Source organism: Mizuhopecten yessoensis, unplaced genomic scaffold (genome assembly GCF_002113885.1).
Source record: "Mizuhopecten yessoensis strain PY_sf001 unplaced genomic scaffold, ASM211388v2 scaffold716327, whole genome shotgun sequence".
In the NCBI taxonomy this organism is placed as follows: Eukaryota; Metazoa; Mollusca; class Bivalvia; order Pectinida; family Pectinidae; genus Mizuhopecten; species Mizuhopecten yessoensis.
The window spans coordinates 754,269-770,364 of NW_018480061.1; the positions used below are offsets into that span (position 1 = coordinate 754,269).

Below are 16,096 nucleotides of genomic sequence, written 5' to 3' on the forward strand. Positions count from 1 at the left end.
ATATTTAATATAAAATAAATTTATAAATGAACACACTCTCAAAGTATGTAAATTCACAATTTCTATCCAACAAATTTAAAAGGATATCTGTTGACCTTTTTAAGTACACTCTTCATAATAACGCATTTGAACTGTTAATGTTGACATAACATCATAGTGAAATCTCTTGATATTGTCAACAATAGTCTACACAGAGTGTGAGGATGGAAAATAAAGGGGTTCGACAATGTAGTTAGAGAGATGTATAACGGAATTGTAAAATAAAGGGGTTCGACAATGTAGTTAGAGAGATGTATGAGGGAATTGTAAAATAAGGGGGTTCCACACTATAGTTAGAGAGATGTATGAGGGAATTGTAAAATAAGGGGGTTCCACACTATAGTTAGAGAGGTGTATAAGGGAATTGTAAAATAAGGGGGTTCCACACTATAGTTAGAGAGGTGTATAAGGGAATTGTAAAACAAAGGGGTTCGACAATGTAGTTAGAGGGATGTATAAGGGAATTGTAAAATAAAGGGGTTCAACAATATAGTTAGAGAGATGTATAAGGGAATTGTTAAATAAAGGGGTTTGACGATTGTTAAATAAAGGGAAACTGAAATACCTTACAATTAACAAGTTGACAAACAAACTGATGACATGGAAGCGAGATTTACTGTACATCATTAACTCGACTATCCAAACACTTTGTTTACTTCGCGTCGCAAAATTTCTTTCGTTGTGTAGAAAATTATTCCCAGGATATACACATACACTCAAACCTCTATGTAATATCCCTCTTTTCATTTGGCACCTCATTTACCCCTAAAGTCACATTTGAACTTTACCAAATCAAAGACTGGGCAAGTCCAGTTTAAATATGTAGGGGTGAATGGGTTAACAATTCATTTATATGTCTCCCCAAGTGCATATTCACTAAACTGTTTATAATGCGAAAAATGTTGGTAGACAAATGATGACAATATAACAAGGTTTCAATTTACATATTACTGTTTATCATACATTTTGGCAACTACTGTTAATCTCTGTAACTGTGTCGTAGGACGAGGAAAAGTGATAAGTATAGAGCCGTCGCTGGGGCTCGAACCCACAACCCTTGGCTCTCCAGCCCGATGCTCTATTGCTGAGCTGAAGGGTAATTTCCCCACAGCTGACAGTTGTAAGTTCACCCTAATCAATGAACATCTTTTACAACTGTGCCTCAAACAACATAAACATCAGGATTTATAAAAGAAACAACACGACATATCCCTTTCACCCCTATGTAACTTTAGTAGACTACTTGATGCATTGATGTGGATGAGTCCATTATGGTCTACAGTGGTGAAAGGGTTTTAAATCCAGACTTCCGAAGTCTACTGGCCAATGGGATAGGAGTTGGACCCAGGATCAACGGTTTGGAATGAAGGAGTATTACTGTTTGTGGGTAAAACAAGAGTCTTCCAAATGATAACTTCCAGGTAAAAAATAATAAATTTTCAAAATATAAATTCATCAAATTTTGAATAATTTTAGAATTAAATGCCTCACTTCACATTTTCCTTCTGTTTTTAAACACAGACTCAGATTCCCTGCTTTACATCAAAATACTATTGTCAGAAAATACAAAAAAAACACTCAGATTCCCTGCTTTACATCAAAATACTACTGTCACAAAATACAAAAAAAACCGTTCCATCATATTGGAATGAGTTTGAAAATAATTCATATAATTAAGATTCTATGCATATGTTGTATTTATAAACTCTGGTACTGTGTTGGGTTCCATACAGAACGTTATAAAATGTTCCAAATGAATATCACTGTTACTGAGAAATATGTCAGAGTTGGTCTCTGACTCTTCTCAGCTGATCAACTGACTTCTAAACATGTTACTTTTTTGGTGCAACGATTATGACACAGGTTTGGTTATGTGTTTTAATTCCTATTAATAGCTATAGCCATTTAAGGACATATCAGGTTTTGGTGGTGGAGGAAAATTGCAGTGCTTGGGGTAAAAACCACTGATGTTAATGCCTAGTACCTGGCGACTGATCCATGTGTATGACCGGAACCCAGGACAGAGTGGCGAACAAGTGATCTTAGATGCTCATATACTTAACACTGATTTTTCCAACTTATATTAACTATTTTAAATTGTAAGCTTGGATTCAAGTTTACAGGGCTAATATGAAAGTACACCAGAGTACCTGAAGGAAACCCACATGGTCAGGCAGGTGATATAATAGCTGTTTATGTCTTATCATGTATCACATACTGACCGTCTCGGTGAAACGCGAGTGCACTATCAACTTGGCCACCCGACCAACCTATATAGCTACCATCCATTGATCTGTGGGACGCTGAAGACTTGAAAAATAATATCAGAAATATATACAGGTGATCAACAGTATAAACCCATAAACATGATATGTATTCTGAAATAGACATCACTGTACATAAACTTGTACAAAGTAAAACACTTTTGGATCATTTCAGTTTTTAAAAATTGAGTTATTTTTAGGAATGTACGTAGTCTTAAAGGGGTCAATATCAAAATTCCAAAATTCTGAAAACAATGTAACCGCATTGCTTATATCAAACTAATACTGTATACCCGGTACCTCAAATCCATGTACATACAACCTGCCAACTCTCCCTATTAAGAGGGAGACTCCTCAGTTTGGGCCCTTAAATTTAGCATTTCTAACCAGGAAATTTGCTTAACTATTCCTATATTCAAAGATCTGATGATTTCATCTGAAAGAACAACTTAAGATATGTCATACAAAAGGACTCTTTTGACCCTAGGGATTATCTATACACATTTTATTTAATGTTTTTGATTTTGAGCAGCAGAGTCTCTCCCATGAAAATTTGGCAAGTATATGTACGTAGCATCACAGCACGCTCTTTTTCAAAGAATTTGTGTTTTACTTTTGCCAATTTATAATCAGCAGAGTGACAAAATGCCAGCATACTATACTATATACTACTACTGTCAATCTCTGTGTCGTAGGACGAGGACAAGTGATAAGTATAGAGTCGTCGCTGGGGCTCGAACCCGCAACCCTTGGCTCTCCAGCCCGATGATCTACCGCTGAGCTAAATGGAAATTCACTACAGCTAATGCTTGTAAGGCAACCTAATCAATGCACATCATTTACACTATTTCCCCCTTTTTTCAATCACCAACCCAGGTTGTTTGACTCCCCGCCAAGGGTTCTCCTACATTGAGTGGGAGGTTCAACAGCACCAGTTTGTAGTTGGATGAGGAAAAGTGATAAAGATAATTTATAATCAGCAGAGTGACAAAATGCCATCACACTATACAATATACAATTACTAACATAACAGTTTCCATTTTTGTTGGTCTCCAACTTTTTGTCATTTTATAATCAGCAGAGCCAGGAAGGCAAAATGTTAAATTCTATAAATTAGACTTCACTTTAAATGAATCATTCTTAGAATAAAACATAGAATAAAACAAGGCAAGTGGACAGGAATGCTTAACGTATAGTCTCAGTGTAGCAGAGACAGCACACAACAAATGTAAATAAACAACAGGTAGGTTTTTAACATCAAAATACAGGTTATACTCCAGTATACTATTATAAATTATAATATTTCCTATCATGCATTGATTAACAGGTGAAATAGAAATTCTGTTTAATTTGACACATACATTGATTCTATAAAATAGCAGTAAACAAGCAAATTCTACAATTTCTATATTTACATTCACAAATAAATACAAAATTTCCGACCCAACCGTCACAAACAGAACTTAGGTCAAATTTCGCAACTAAATTTTATGTTCAATTAATTCCAAAATTATTAATTTTCTTCATCCAATGATTGTAAGGCTGATAATTTTTCTTTTTTCTTCTTCTTCTTCTTCTTCTTCTTCTTCTTCTTCTTCTTCCTCTTCTTCTTCTGTTTTGTTTAGCATGATTTTTTAAATATTGTTTTTGTCTTTAACAGGAATAAATTGTAATTTAATACTTGTATGCGCACACAAATAATATTACAATCAGCACATGAAATTTAGAGATATTGTTGTAAAGAAATTCAAGTTTATGATTAACCTTAAATTCAGTTTGTGACACCAGAGCCTGATGTATATGAACTTCACATACAAAAATTAAGGTAGCACCATTTACAAGGAGTGTCAAACACTAAATATAATTCAGGTATATAGTTAAGCTTTTACTGTAAATATGTTTAGGTCAACCTTGACCAAAGGCAAGAAAATAACTAACTAATAATATATCAAGCCATTTTAACACTTAATACTATTTCATCTTAAGGTAAATTAAACGTCAAATTTATTTCACTTAGGTGACATTCTTTTTATTTTAAGGTAGAAAAAGCATAATTTTTTGTGTAATCTGATATTTCACTAAGGGTAAAATGAATTTCACTAAAGTGAACAAATATTTACCACAAGATGAAATAGTATAAAATATTAAAATGACTTGCCATAAACTAATACATCAAGTAGTTATATATATAATACCTCTAGATAGTGATTTTTGTTTTGGTTTGTTGCTGGAGTTCCCGGAGAAAAACCACCAACCAACGATCAGTACCTGGCAACTGCCTCACGGAGGTCTCGAACCCGCGACCCAGTGGTGGAGGGCTAGTGGTAGCAGAATGTCAGACGCCTTAACCACTTCGCCACTGCATCCCCAGGTGATAGATAGTGATTGAGATTGTCACAAACCAACAGGACATTTATTAACTTTAGTGATTAAGTCAAACATCCTATTGATTTTTTTTTTTTTTATATCTTAATACTTTTACAAAATATCATATCACAACCTCAAAAAAAGTGAAAAATTCGTTTTTTTTTATGTAAAGCATTAATTTTTTACTGTCAGTGGAATGTTTCCATTCTGACAACCAATTCAGCTGACAAAGCTCATTATGTCATACCAAAACACAGCTGGAACAGCAACACTTTTCTACCAAGATTATCTCCCCTGATGCATTGTTGGTTTTGATATGTAGTATACATTCTATATGGAATTAGTCTTATTACAAGGGCTACAACGATACATATCACGATACAATATGTTTCATGATACTGTGGTCACAATACGATACGTATCACGATACGATACATATTACGATACTGTGGTCACGATACGATACACGATACTGTGGTCATGATACGATACGTATCACGATACTGTGGTCACGATACCATACGTATCACGATACTATGGTCACAATACGATACGTATCACGATACAGTGGTCACAATACGATACGTATCACGATACTGTGGTCACAATACGATACACGATAATATGGTCACAATACGATACATATCACGATACTGTGGTCACAATACGATACGTATCACGATACTGTGGTCACAATACGATACATATCACGATACGATACATATTACGATACTGTGGTCACGATACGATACACGATACTGTGGTCATGATACGATACGTATCATGATACTGTGGTCACGATACCATACGCATCACGATACTATGGTCACGATACCATACGTATCACGATACTATGGTCACAATACGATACATATCACGATACTATGGTCACAATACGATACGTATCACGATACTATGGTCACAATACGATACGTGTCACGATACAGTGGTCACAATACGATACGTATCACGATACTGTGGTCACAATACGATACATATCACGATACTGTGGTCACAATACGATACGTATTACGATACATAAAGTAACTGCAGAAGCAAAGAGAAAAGACATTTAAATTCTTAATTGCAATTTTACAAATGGAAATAGACTTCACTTAGAAACGACAAAATCCTGAAAACATCATAGGTGTATCGTGACTTAACAAACACAAATAGTGTATCGTACAGTATTAAAAATATCGCGACATTTTATGTGATGTTCTTTTTCAAAATGAAAAGGTTAAAGTAATGGTTTAGCAAGTGTCTGGTTCCCTGATGCAAAACTGGTTTCCTGAGGTAAATATATTTTCTCTGTACTGTTTTAGTTTACAGACTAACACACGGATGACAGAGGACTTACTCCCTGGATATATAGAGTAAATAAAGTAAAGGTCATACAATGTATATTACAGCAATGAACAAAATATGCACCAATTCTCAACATATATGATAAAGGGTTTCGGTAAAGGTATTCTCATATTTTCTAAGCATGGAATTTCAAAAGAATCCATTTTTCAATTCTGCAGTTCATGACTATACAGATGACTGTTTTTATTGACAGGTAAGCCATTTATGACATACACAGCGCTAACACTGAGATATATTTCGTTTTATGTCCGAACAACCATCTGACTTACTACAAACATTTCTATATTGACACTTTGATCACTTTATCAGACAATAATTAAGTTACCTTGATATACACAATACAAATATATATATAAACATTGGTGTTCCAAATATGTCTGAAGAAGGAACTTTGTTCCCATTTGAAGACGGCCAGGCTAAATATCTCATTCGAAAAAACAATCTACCCTGACAAATAAACATTGAATTATATTCTTTGTACATAAGAGTGGAATAGATGCTTTCACCATGAAGAGAGATTCCCAACCACATACTGGCCAACCTTCCCCCTTTGGACCCTAAAATTGAGCTATTTCAACCAGGGAATTTGCTAAACTATTCCTAGTCTCTAAGATCTGATGATTTCAATTTGACAGAACAGCTCAAAAGATGCCAATTACAAGTTTGAGTTTTCCCTAGGTTGTACATAGTGCCTAGTGACTCATCTCCTGTAGAATTCCTCTACCGTAACTACATGTATCCACAGTAGAAAAACTCGGAGTGGAGGAGAACCTAGGCTGGTTGTTGATGGTCGAAAGTTGGTGGTAATACGAATCAGAGATGGATACCTAACGGTATTTAGTAGAGTTCCATATCAGAAGATAAATTCAAAGGATATATAAGATGGAGTGTCAACATCTAGATTGTGTTTTATTTACGGTTTTCATATTTTGGCTAGCTATAGGCTAGCAGGCATCAGAAGATGAAGGTTGTGATGACAGCTAGCCTAGCTAGCCGAAATATGTAAACCTTAAATAAACATGGAATCTAGATGTTGGAGCTCCATCTTACATATGTTTTGAATATCCACAATAGATACACAATACGTTAGATGTCCATGCTTTGGTCAGAGGATGCCCGCCTCCAGCCGTGCCTGCATGTGATATGGCTTCCTTTGGTCAGAGGATGCCCGCCTCCAGCCGTGCCTGCAATTGATATGGTATTGTGTCCATGGGAACCTCCTGGGAGTTCTGTAACAACATCTGTTCCCTACAAAATCAAATCATATTGAGATAGTAAGGTTATGCTTGGGATCTTTAGCTTTTTCTTCCTTTTATAACTTGTTCTTAAGGCTGTCTCTCTCTCTAGACACCCGTCTCCATACCAGGATTGAACGACATAGCAGGCTTTATGGAACATATATATGTAACAGATGTTAATGATAAACAAGAGGCTCAGGGGCCTTAAGAGCTCACCTGGTATTTGTTTTTTCAATTTGAAACCTGCTTAACACCATACATGTACCAGTTTATCAAAAGGGTACAAGAAATACAAGTTGCAACAAGGACTACATGAAAATCTGTTTTGGTGGTAAGATACCAAGAACATGAGTGTTCTTCATGCCAAGCAATTTTGTAATTGGTTAAGGCATGGGAATTGCAACTGTTTCCATGTTATGACCTAGGGAGGTAGTCTCCTGGGGTTGGTCTGGACCTCTGGACCAATCCTGGTAGCATGAATGTTTTCTTCTCATCATGCCTAAGAATTATTACATTTTGTTATAGGGTGGGGATACAATCCCTCAATTTACCTCTATTTCACTATTGGGCCACACCCCTTTACCCCTTCCATTTATACACAAATTAACTGCCCCAGGCAACATGTTGTTTAAATCCTTTCATTTGTACAAAAAGAGATAGATTTCTTACTATTTCCTCTACTGGGCCCCACCCCTCTGCCCCCAGGGGGGCTATTCCCCCCCTCCATTTTATACAAAAGTGTCTCAGTATTTAATGCTGGAGGTATAGGAGGGTGTGGTGGTTTAGGTGTAGGCTGTAGGGTATTGAGAGATGGAGGGCAGAGGGATTCAGAAGTTAGTTGCTGATCGAGGAAGTAAAGAGATTTAAATCGGAGAATAGCGCGTAATATTTGTCCTATAGGTACGTGAAGATCATATTAGGGCGAGTAATTTGTACGATGTGGTATTGACCAATGAGGTTGGAGCATGTGTGTGGGGTAGGACAAGGGTGGTTGTTATTGTGTCATTCTAGCTTCGGATGTAGACGGAATGTACAAGTTTTAAATCTAAAATGAATTTAAATTTATTTCATATGGAATGTTATGTTCATGAATATATAGAGAATATATGGGAATCGTATTTATGTTTGATGTATAGAAACTCCAGCAAAAACAAAAAACAAAAACCTGAAGCATAGATGGGCTGGTACACCTAGGCCTCCTGCTTCCTTAAAGGAGTTCAGGTTGGGTGGCGCGCTTGTTTTTTTTAGATAAATATGATTCGCAATGAGAGGGAGAGATTGTGGGTTGTGGAGTGAATTTGTCAAAATTGTATGGAAACGTCTTTATCGCATCAAATGTAATTATGATAAATGCCTGTTCTGTTTGTTCAATCGGCCGAGTAGCTACCTGTATATATCATGGTTGTTGTTTGTTTAATACAAGATGGAGTATATAGAGGGAGATGGTTTAGGAGTGGGAGCGAGTGGAGGTGGCTAAGGTGGTAGGAATTAGGGGAGATAAGCCAGGACGGACAACAGACAATACAGGAAAAAAAAGAGAAAAAATAAAATCTAACCTTCTTTCTCGCTGCTGTTTGTAACGCCTCCAAAAAATCATGCAGAAGGAGAAAACGAAGATGGCCGGCACTACGACCCCCATGATGATGAGCGCCACAAACATTGTCGCGTCCTTAGGGCTCATGATCTTGGAGGAAGTCTCGTCGTCTGTCGGGTTAAAGTTCCACCATGTGGGGGTCGTGTTGTTGGCAATGATACCTGTGAAAACAAAAAATTAGAACAACATGATAAGTTCAAAGGTCTTTATTGAAATATGGTGAGAGGCCAACGGAACTGATTATATTGGAGTCTCCTGTATCCTGTCTATAAAACAAACATACTAGCATAAGATGTTTTCTTGAGTACTTATAAAATGTTAATGTATTTTAAATGTGTTTCATGATGAACATATAGGTGCGTGTCAATTAACCTCTGAAACCTCCAATGAAGGAGATCTCCCTCATTCCACATTTCCAATGAGGGAGAAAGCGTGTGAAATGCAACTGAAACTGTTTTGCTTGATTTATTTATTTGTCCCTTTTTATGTATCAAAATAACTCCATGTTGGACTTGAATGAAGGAGTCTCCCTCCTAATGAGGTGATAGCTATGGATGAAGAATGTATCTATTGTGTCCAACCTCCTATGTGGCCATACCTGTCTGGTTATTTGAGGTAAGTCCAGTTGGTTTGACAGAGTTGTCTGTTCCATTGTTGGTGACACTCCAGCGGGAGCTCTGTCCAATGGCTGTACTCGAGGTTACCCAGGAAACAACATCCGAAATGTTGCTGATTGCTGTAGTTGCCATAGTGACTCAACTATTTATAACACATCAAGGTTGGATCACATTTTGGTCAACCAGTTCTCTGAAAGATAATATTATAAGACATGTCATTATCTAGAACACTGACAGGTCTGCAAAGGCTGTGCCATTTATCTGACACAACCCCTACACCATGTCTATTTTGAGTTAGTGCCCTTGACCTTTGACCTTTTTAAACCAGCCTATTGCATAAGCAACATATCTAAATATCAATTTTAAAAATATTGGTGTTTTGGATTCCAAGATTTTAAAGGCCATAGCCCATTATATTACCCAACCTTGCCACAAGTCTTGTTTTAGTAAGAGTGACCATGTTCTTGACCTTTGACAGAAACCCCTACGTATCACAGTGTATCATAAAGTCAAATCTCAGAAAGATCAGTCTGTTGGATTACAAGGTTAGGATGGTATTCTTCCAATAGTCTATTTTTAGAATCAGTAACCTTGACCGTACATTTTTTTTTAATCACCTACTGCATATCTACATATCAAAGTTATTGTAATATTATGCCAAATTTCAGAAAGGTTAGTCATTCTGCGATAAGAACCGTAACTCACACAAGCTATTTTTAGTATCAATGACATTGACCTTAGAAATGTATTAAATGTAAAACTCCTATTGCATATCTACAATATTACAATGTATGATGTCAAATTTCAGAAAGATCAGTCTTTCAGATTCCAAGATAATCTCAGGAAATGAAAAAGTGTGGATGGACCCAGTGATTACTATAAAGGGCACCTGCATCTCCAATGCAGGACCTTTTTTCAAATTTTACATTAATATACAATACAGCTACAATATATACAAACATATATATATATAGACACACATAATCATTCATTATCATACAAATACCAATACAATTATCAGAAAGGAAAGGTAGGGTTGTTTAAAATTTGTATTATATTTTGAATTTCTCTGTAAGCTGTCAGTGTGAGCGTAATCAATATTTACATTTACCAAATATAACAATGCAGGACCTTTATAGTTACAAGTTATATAGAAACAAGCTGATGCTTCCCTTTCATTGTTTTGAATTTAAAAGGCAAAATAATGGAAATATCAAAGTCAATATAGATTTCATTCCAATTTCTATTTCTATTGAGGATAGTTTTATAATTTCGGAAGAACTAAATGAAAAAAAAAATATGTAAATACTAGACAGGAATCACAAACATTAATTGATATATAAATTTTTGAAAGGTCAAAGGTTAATCTATATTTAGTCTCCTGTCATGCTACTCAAACTTTACTTGACAAAGGAAGAAGGTTATCAGAAGGGGAAAAAAATAAGAACACATCTGTAAGAAAAAATTCAAATAAGCTACATTTATTTAGTTTAAACACCTATAGGACTGCTGCAAGTTTGGCACTAGTGCAAGTTTAGCTTGCTGTATGAGAGTTATTGCCCATTATGTATAAAAATTGAACAGTTCTGTACGTACTGTTAACAGTGATCTTGAATGCTAAAACCAGAGACGTATATTTGTAATATATACGTTTCTGCTACAACACACGTACTGACTTATAACAAACCCCATAGATTAAATCTGTACATCACTTTCAGAAATGGACTAGCAGAAATATTTGCATGTATACAACTGTCAAGCCATAGATGAGTTTAAGGTCACCATTCCACTTAAGACAAAAAACTTAAGACTTCTACTGTAGATTTTCATAAACACAGCGACCTCCCCTAAATTTCCTTTGTATATGACCGTTATAGGGTTCAGGGAAGGAACTACCACTGACCTCACACCTGTGTTGTTGATATACTTTTTATTTCGTCTTTCCTATTTATTTTTGGAAAATATCTGTGAGAAGTTTGTTTTCAGAGTTTTTTGTTTTATTATATATCACCAAGCTGGTAGAAGAGTCTGATTCATACAGTTAATATTTATTTTATAATTCTTTCATTACATTTGTTATGTTATTTGCTTCTTGTATTTTGAAATATTTACATAAACTTGACAGATTGAAGAATATTAATTATAAGACTGCAACTAATTTTTAACCTGTTACTACACTTACCCGCGGTAATTAAACTTAAAACAATACTAGGTGAAAACAATAACAATTCCATAGAAGAAAAGTTTTTTTGTAAAAAGAAAGTGTTATCAGTATCATCTGATGGCAAATAAATCCACCTCTCCTTATAGTACAAAGATAACGGATTAACACTCTTGTTTTACAATTCCCTGTGTTGTAAGGTGAGAACACATATTACGTTGCATGTCCCTTTGATTTTAAGGGAAATCATGTCCCTGTGTTGTCAGATGACAAACTTGATCAGTCAACTCACACTCACAGGCACTAGGTATATAGCAGGCACGGGGTAATGGTAATGTGTAATGGTAATTAATTACATTTTGTTAAGTAATTGGATATAATGTGTAATTGAGGATTTTTTCAATTACATGTAATGGTAATTTAATTAAAAACATTGAAAAATGTATGTAATGCCCAATTACTTTTAATTACTTTAATGTTGAAGTTTATGCACCTTTATACATTTTAATCAAATAGATAGTTTCCAAAGTAAATCTTTATTATGTATGAACACATGTTGTAAGTAAAATTTATTGCATGGTCTTCGAGTAACAAGGGATTTATTACACCCGAGCTAAGCGAGGGTGTAATAAGTCCCGAGTGACGAGAAATCATGCAATAATGGCTTACTGCATGCTTCCCAACTCGAACAACACAGAAAAGTTGAGTAAAAAATGTTCATCTTGACAATCTTTTTACCTACCCTACACTGCAGATAATTTACATGTACCTGTGTGAGTGAGTACTAATTATAACCAGGTAAGATTCTCAATACCCCAGTCTGATTGTATCCTTCATAATGGATACAAGTGTTTTTCGATTACTATCCAGGTCCAGTGTCAGGGAAGGTAAGGAGTGTCTGTTCAAAATACGGGAAACAATGTTGAATTTCTGACTACATTTTCAGTTTAATTTTCAAGATGTGGCAAAGGTACAGGATATTGAAAACATTTTCACATATACAATGTAAGGGTTTATCAATCCCTAAGGAATTCCAGTTCTTTCAATGAATGGTATATTTGAATGTGCAATTTTGTATAAAGGAACAGCTCCTTAAGATTATAAAATTTTCCGGGAAATACTTATCCTCTCGCGTGATAAGGAAATCTTTTTATGTTTTTCAATCATGAAATTACCATTTTTAACTTTCATTTTTTCCCCTTATTTTAAATGTGTCAACTGAGTTTATCCTTTCCACTGTATTGACTTCATCGTTACTCACTGATTGATTATCTCCCCTTTCTTACAGAATTTGTGGCCACAGTCCACTGGGCACACCCCCTTTCATGGTCATGTAATCATGATTGGTAGCAAGTGATTTATTGCCCACACTTTTCCACTGTGAGAGGTGGGAAGTATGCAGCAAGAGGTTATACCAGTATTGATCCTAACCCCTTATTCCTAGCTTATAGCTATTGTCCTCCTTCCCAGAGACCAGGTAACTTAATTGTGATTTTAATTACAAAAGATTGCTACACAGTGAGTACATGTATCACAACAGGGTAGTAGACTATTCAGAAATTACTGCATACTTCCCACCTCTCACAATGGAAAAGTGTGGGCAATAAATCACTTGCTACCAATCATGATTACATGACCATGAAAGGGGGTGTGCCCAGTGGACTGTGGCCACAAATGCTGTAAGAAAGGGGACAGATTTCCTTATCACGTTAGAGGATAAGCATTTCCCGGAAAAGTTTATAATCTTAAGGAGCTGTTCCACTATACAAAATTGCACATTCAAATATACCATTCATTGAAAGAACTGGAATTCCTTAGGGATTGATAAACCCTTACATTGTATATATGAAAATGGTTTCAATATCCTGTACCTTTGCCACATCTTGAAAATTAAACTGAAAATGTAGTCAGAAATTCAACATTGTTTCCCGTATTTTGAACAGACACTCCCTACCTCCCTGACACTGAACCTGGATAGTAATCCAAAAACACTTGTATCCATTATGAAGGATACACTCAGACTGGGGTATTGAGAATCTTACCTGGTTATAATTAGTACTCACTCACATAGGTACATGTAAATTATCTGCAGTGTAGGGTAGGTAAAAAGATTGTCCAGGTGAACATTTTTTAAACAACTTTTCTGTTTTGTTCGAGTTGGGAAGCATGCAGTAAGCCAGTTATTGCATGATTTCTCGTCACTCGGGACTTATTACACCCTCGCTTTGCTCGGGTGTAATAAATCCCTTGTTACTCGAAAACCATGCAATAACCTTTACATTCTATCTTTGTAAGGGTGAACTTATAGTGAACAGTCCTAACACTGAATTACACCTACACTTAAAAACTTGAACAACCATATTTGAGCCATTTTTAAATTCCCAAACACACAACAGGGTATTTCAAGGCAAGATGGATTTCTTCAGTTTTCTGCCAGTAACCCCAAGGAAAAGACACCAATCTGGGTTGGCACCAAAGGAAGTAGAGACATATCTCGAAAACCTTTGTATTGACATGGAGGATGACCCTTTGCCATTTTGGCAAACAAACTCTGTCCGATACCCTGTTCTGTTAAAACTCGCTATCAAGTATCTGAGACTATTATGTACCTCACATAGGACATCTTCAGTCGAGAGACTATTCAGTTTAGCCGGGAAGATATTCTGCCCAGACAGATGCCGTCTAAGTGACGAAACTTTTGAACATCTGATGATGATAAAATGCAATATGCATGTTTACATATGAAGTGTAAGCTGTCTAAGCAGAACATCTTCCTAGAGTTGAGTACATGTACATGTACATACCATGCGAGTGTATGCATACATTTTGTATATCTATAGTGATGTAAATTCCCTGTATGAAACACAAACAACAGGTTGATAACAAATAAAGGTAAACATGTCATTTAAACTTGAAATTTTATTGGCCTGGATTAAAAATAATATACCCAGTATATTAAATAAAAGTAATGTGTAATGGTAATTAATTACATTGGCAATGCAATTGTAATGGTATTTAATTACATTAAGAAAACCATGTAATGGTAAGGGTAATGCAACTGTTCCAATGTAATGTACATGTGTAATTTAATTAATTACATTACCATTGTAATTGCCCCATGCCTGGTATATAGACTATGTATATATAAGCTTTGCGTGTTTTTACAGACGGAGCTATCATGATAATATCACACGAACGAATCTTGCTCGAAAAAATATAACGTTATCTAAAATTGTGCTCTATCTTAAAATTCAAAAGTTATTTAGTTCGCTCAAACTATTCTACTAGTTCCTGGTTAAGCCTCAGATTGGTCTCTGATCTTGTGACGTAACATTGACACCGCTGTATAGTCTTGCATCGTATGTAGATAATACATTATATACAATTGCAATAAAGCAAGTAACGCATTGTTTTACCTTTCGCTTTCACACCGAGATGATATACCTGTGTTTACCTTTGTAATGAACACCTGTCTGAAAACTTCCAAAGTAAGGGAGGTAATCAATACCTATACGCACACATATATAGAGATTGCTTTGTGAGTTCACGGAATTAGATTAGATCAAAGTCCGAGGTCAGTTGTATGATCATCGCAAACTATTTCAAACAGAATAAATTGGAAATCATACCGTTAAATCTCTGGGGCATAATTTTTATTGATAGGTAATTAGTTATTCGATCAAACAGCAATCAACAGTAATAAAGCAATGACGTTTCTGGAGAGAATAATACTTATTATTGTATTATATATCTGAATTGTTCTCAATATTTCATAAAATATGGAAATAAATCTATGGTACTCAGCTTTAAAAAATGTATCCAAATACCTTTGTAACCAATTGTGATACATCTAATCTACTTATCAATTATCATACATTATTTTAGTATACATTTATAGATAGCTCATTGAAATCATCGTTATACAGCTGTGCAAGATAGCGCGTATATTTAGTATTATATATTTAATTGCTCTCAACATCCCATAATATACGAAAATAAGTCTATGATACTCACCTTTAACAAATGTATCCAAATATTTTGTAGTCAGCTGTGATATCTCTGATCTACTATGATCATATATGATTTTAGAAATAGTATCGATATATCGATCTCATTAACTTTATTCCGTCTTTGCGTATTGCAGAGTTATCTTCTCTTGTGAGCAGGTATTGATTGTTACGTCATTTGTTTGTGAGAGTAACGTCATCAATTTTTGAGAAAACGACGCAATTTTCTTGCACGAACCAATGACGTAACAATCAATACCTGCTCACAAGAGAAGATAACTCTGCAATACGCAAAGACGGAATTAACGGATATACAACATATTATGGAGTATCTAATTAAATTTTATTTAAGAATGCATCTATTGAGAAGACAACAAGCGGTCAAAGTGGCGAAGATGTTGAGTCCATGTGTGTCCATCTATTGATTTTTAACATGTAACT

The 16,096-nt window shown here is 35.3% G+C and overlaps 1 protein-coding gene across 1 annotated transcript; it reads right to left on the reverse strand.

The window, feature by feature from the left end:
- Nucleotides 1-5,737: 5,737 nt before the first annotated feature.
- On the reverse strand, nt 5,738-15,133 carry LOC110443125. The gene is made up of 4 exons (XM_021487128.1): nt 15,065-15,133; nt 9,469-9,677; nt 8,833-9,031; nt 5,738-7,286 (listed from the first exon to the last, which is right to left on the reverse strand). The coding sequence occupies exons 2-4, from the start codon at nt 9,617-9,619 to the stop codon at nt 7,196-7,198; spliced, it is 441 nt and encodes a 146-aa protein (XP_021342803.1). The 5' UTR covers nt 9,620-9,677; nt 15,065-15,133; the 3' UTR covers nt 5,738-7,195.
- Nucleotides 15,134-16,096: the final 963 nt, after the last annotated feature.

Excerpts from the sequence above, each read along its gene's own strand:
- LOC110443125 (XM_021487128.1), bottom strand. The coding sequence starts at position 9,619 with ATGGCAACTACAGCAATCAGCAACATTTCGGATGTTGTTTCCTGGGTA. Across the intron at positions 9,032-9,468 it reads TACCTCAAATAACCAGACAG|GTATCATTGCCAACAACACG; the intron begins GTATGGCCACAT and ends TTGTTTTCACAG. Across the intron at positions 7,287-8,832 it reads AAACAGCAGCGAGAAAGAAG|GGAACAGATGTTGTTACAGA; the intron begins GTTAGATTTTAT and ends TTGATTTTGTAG.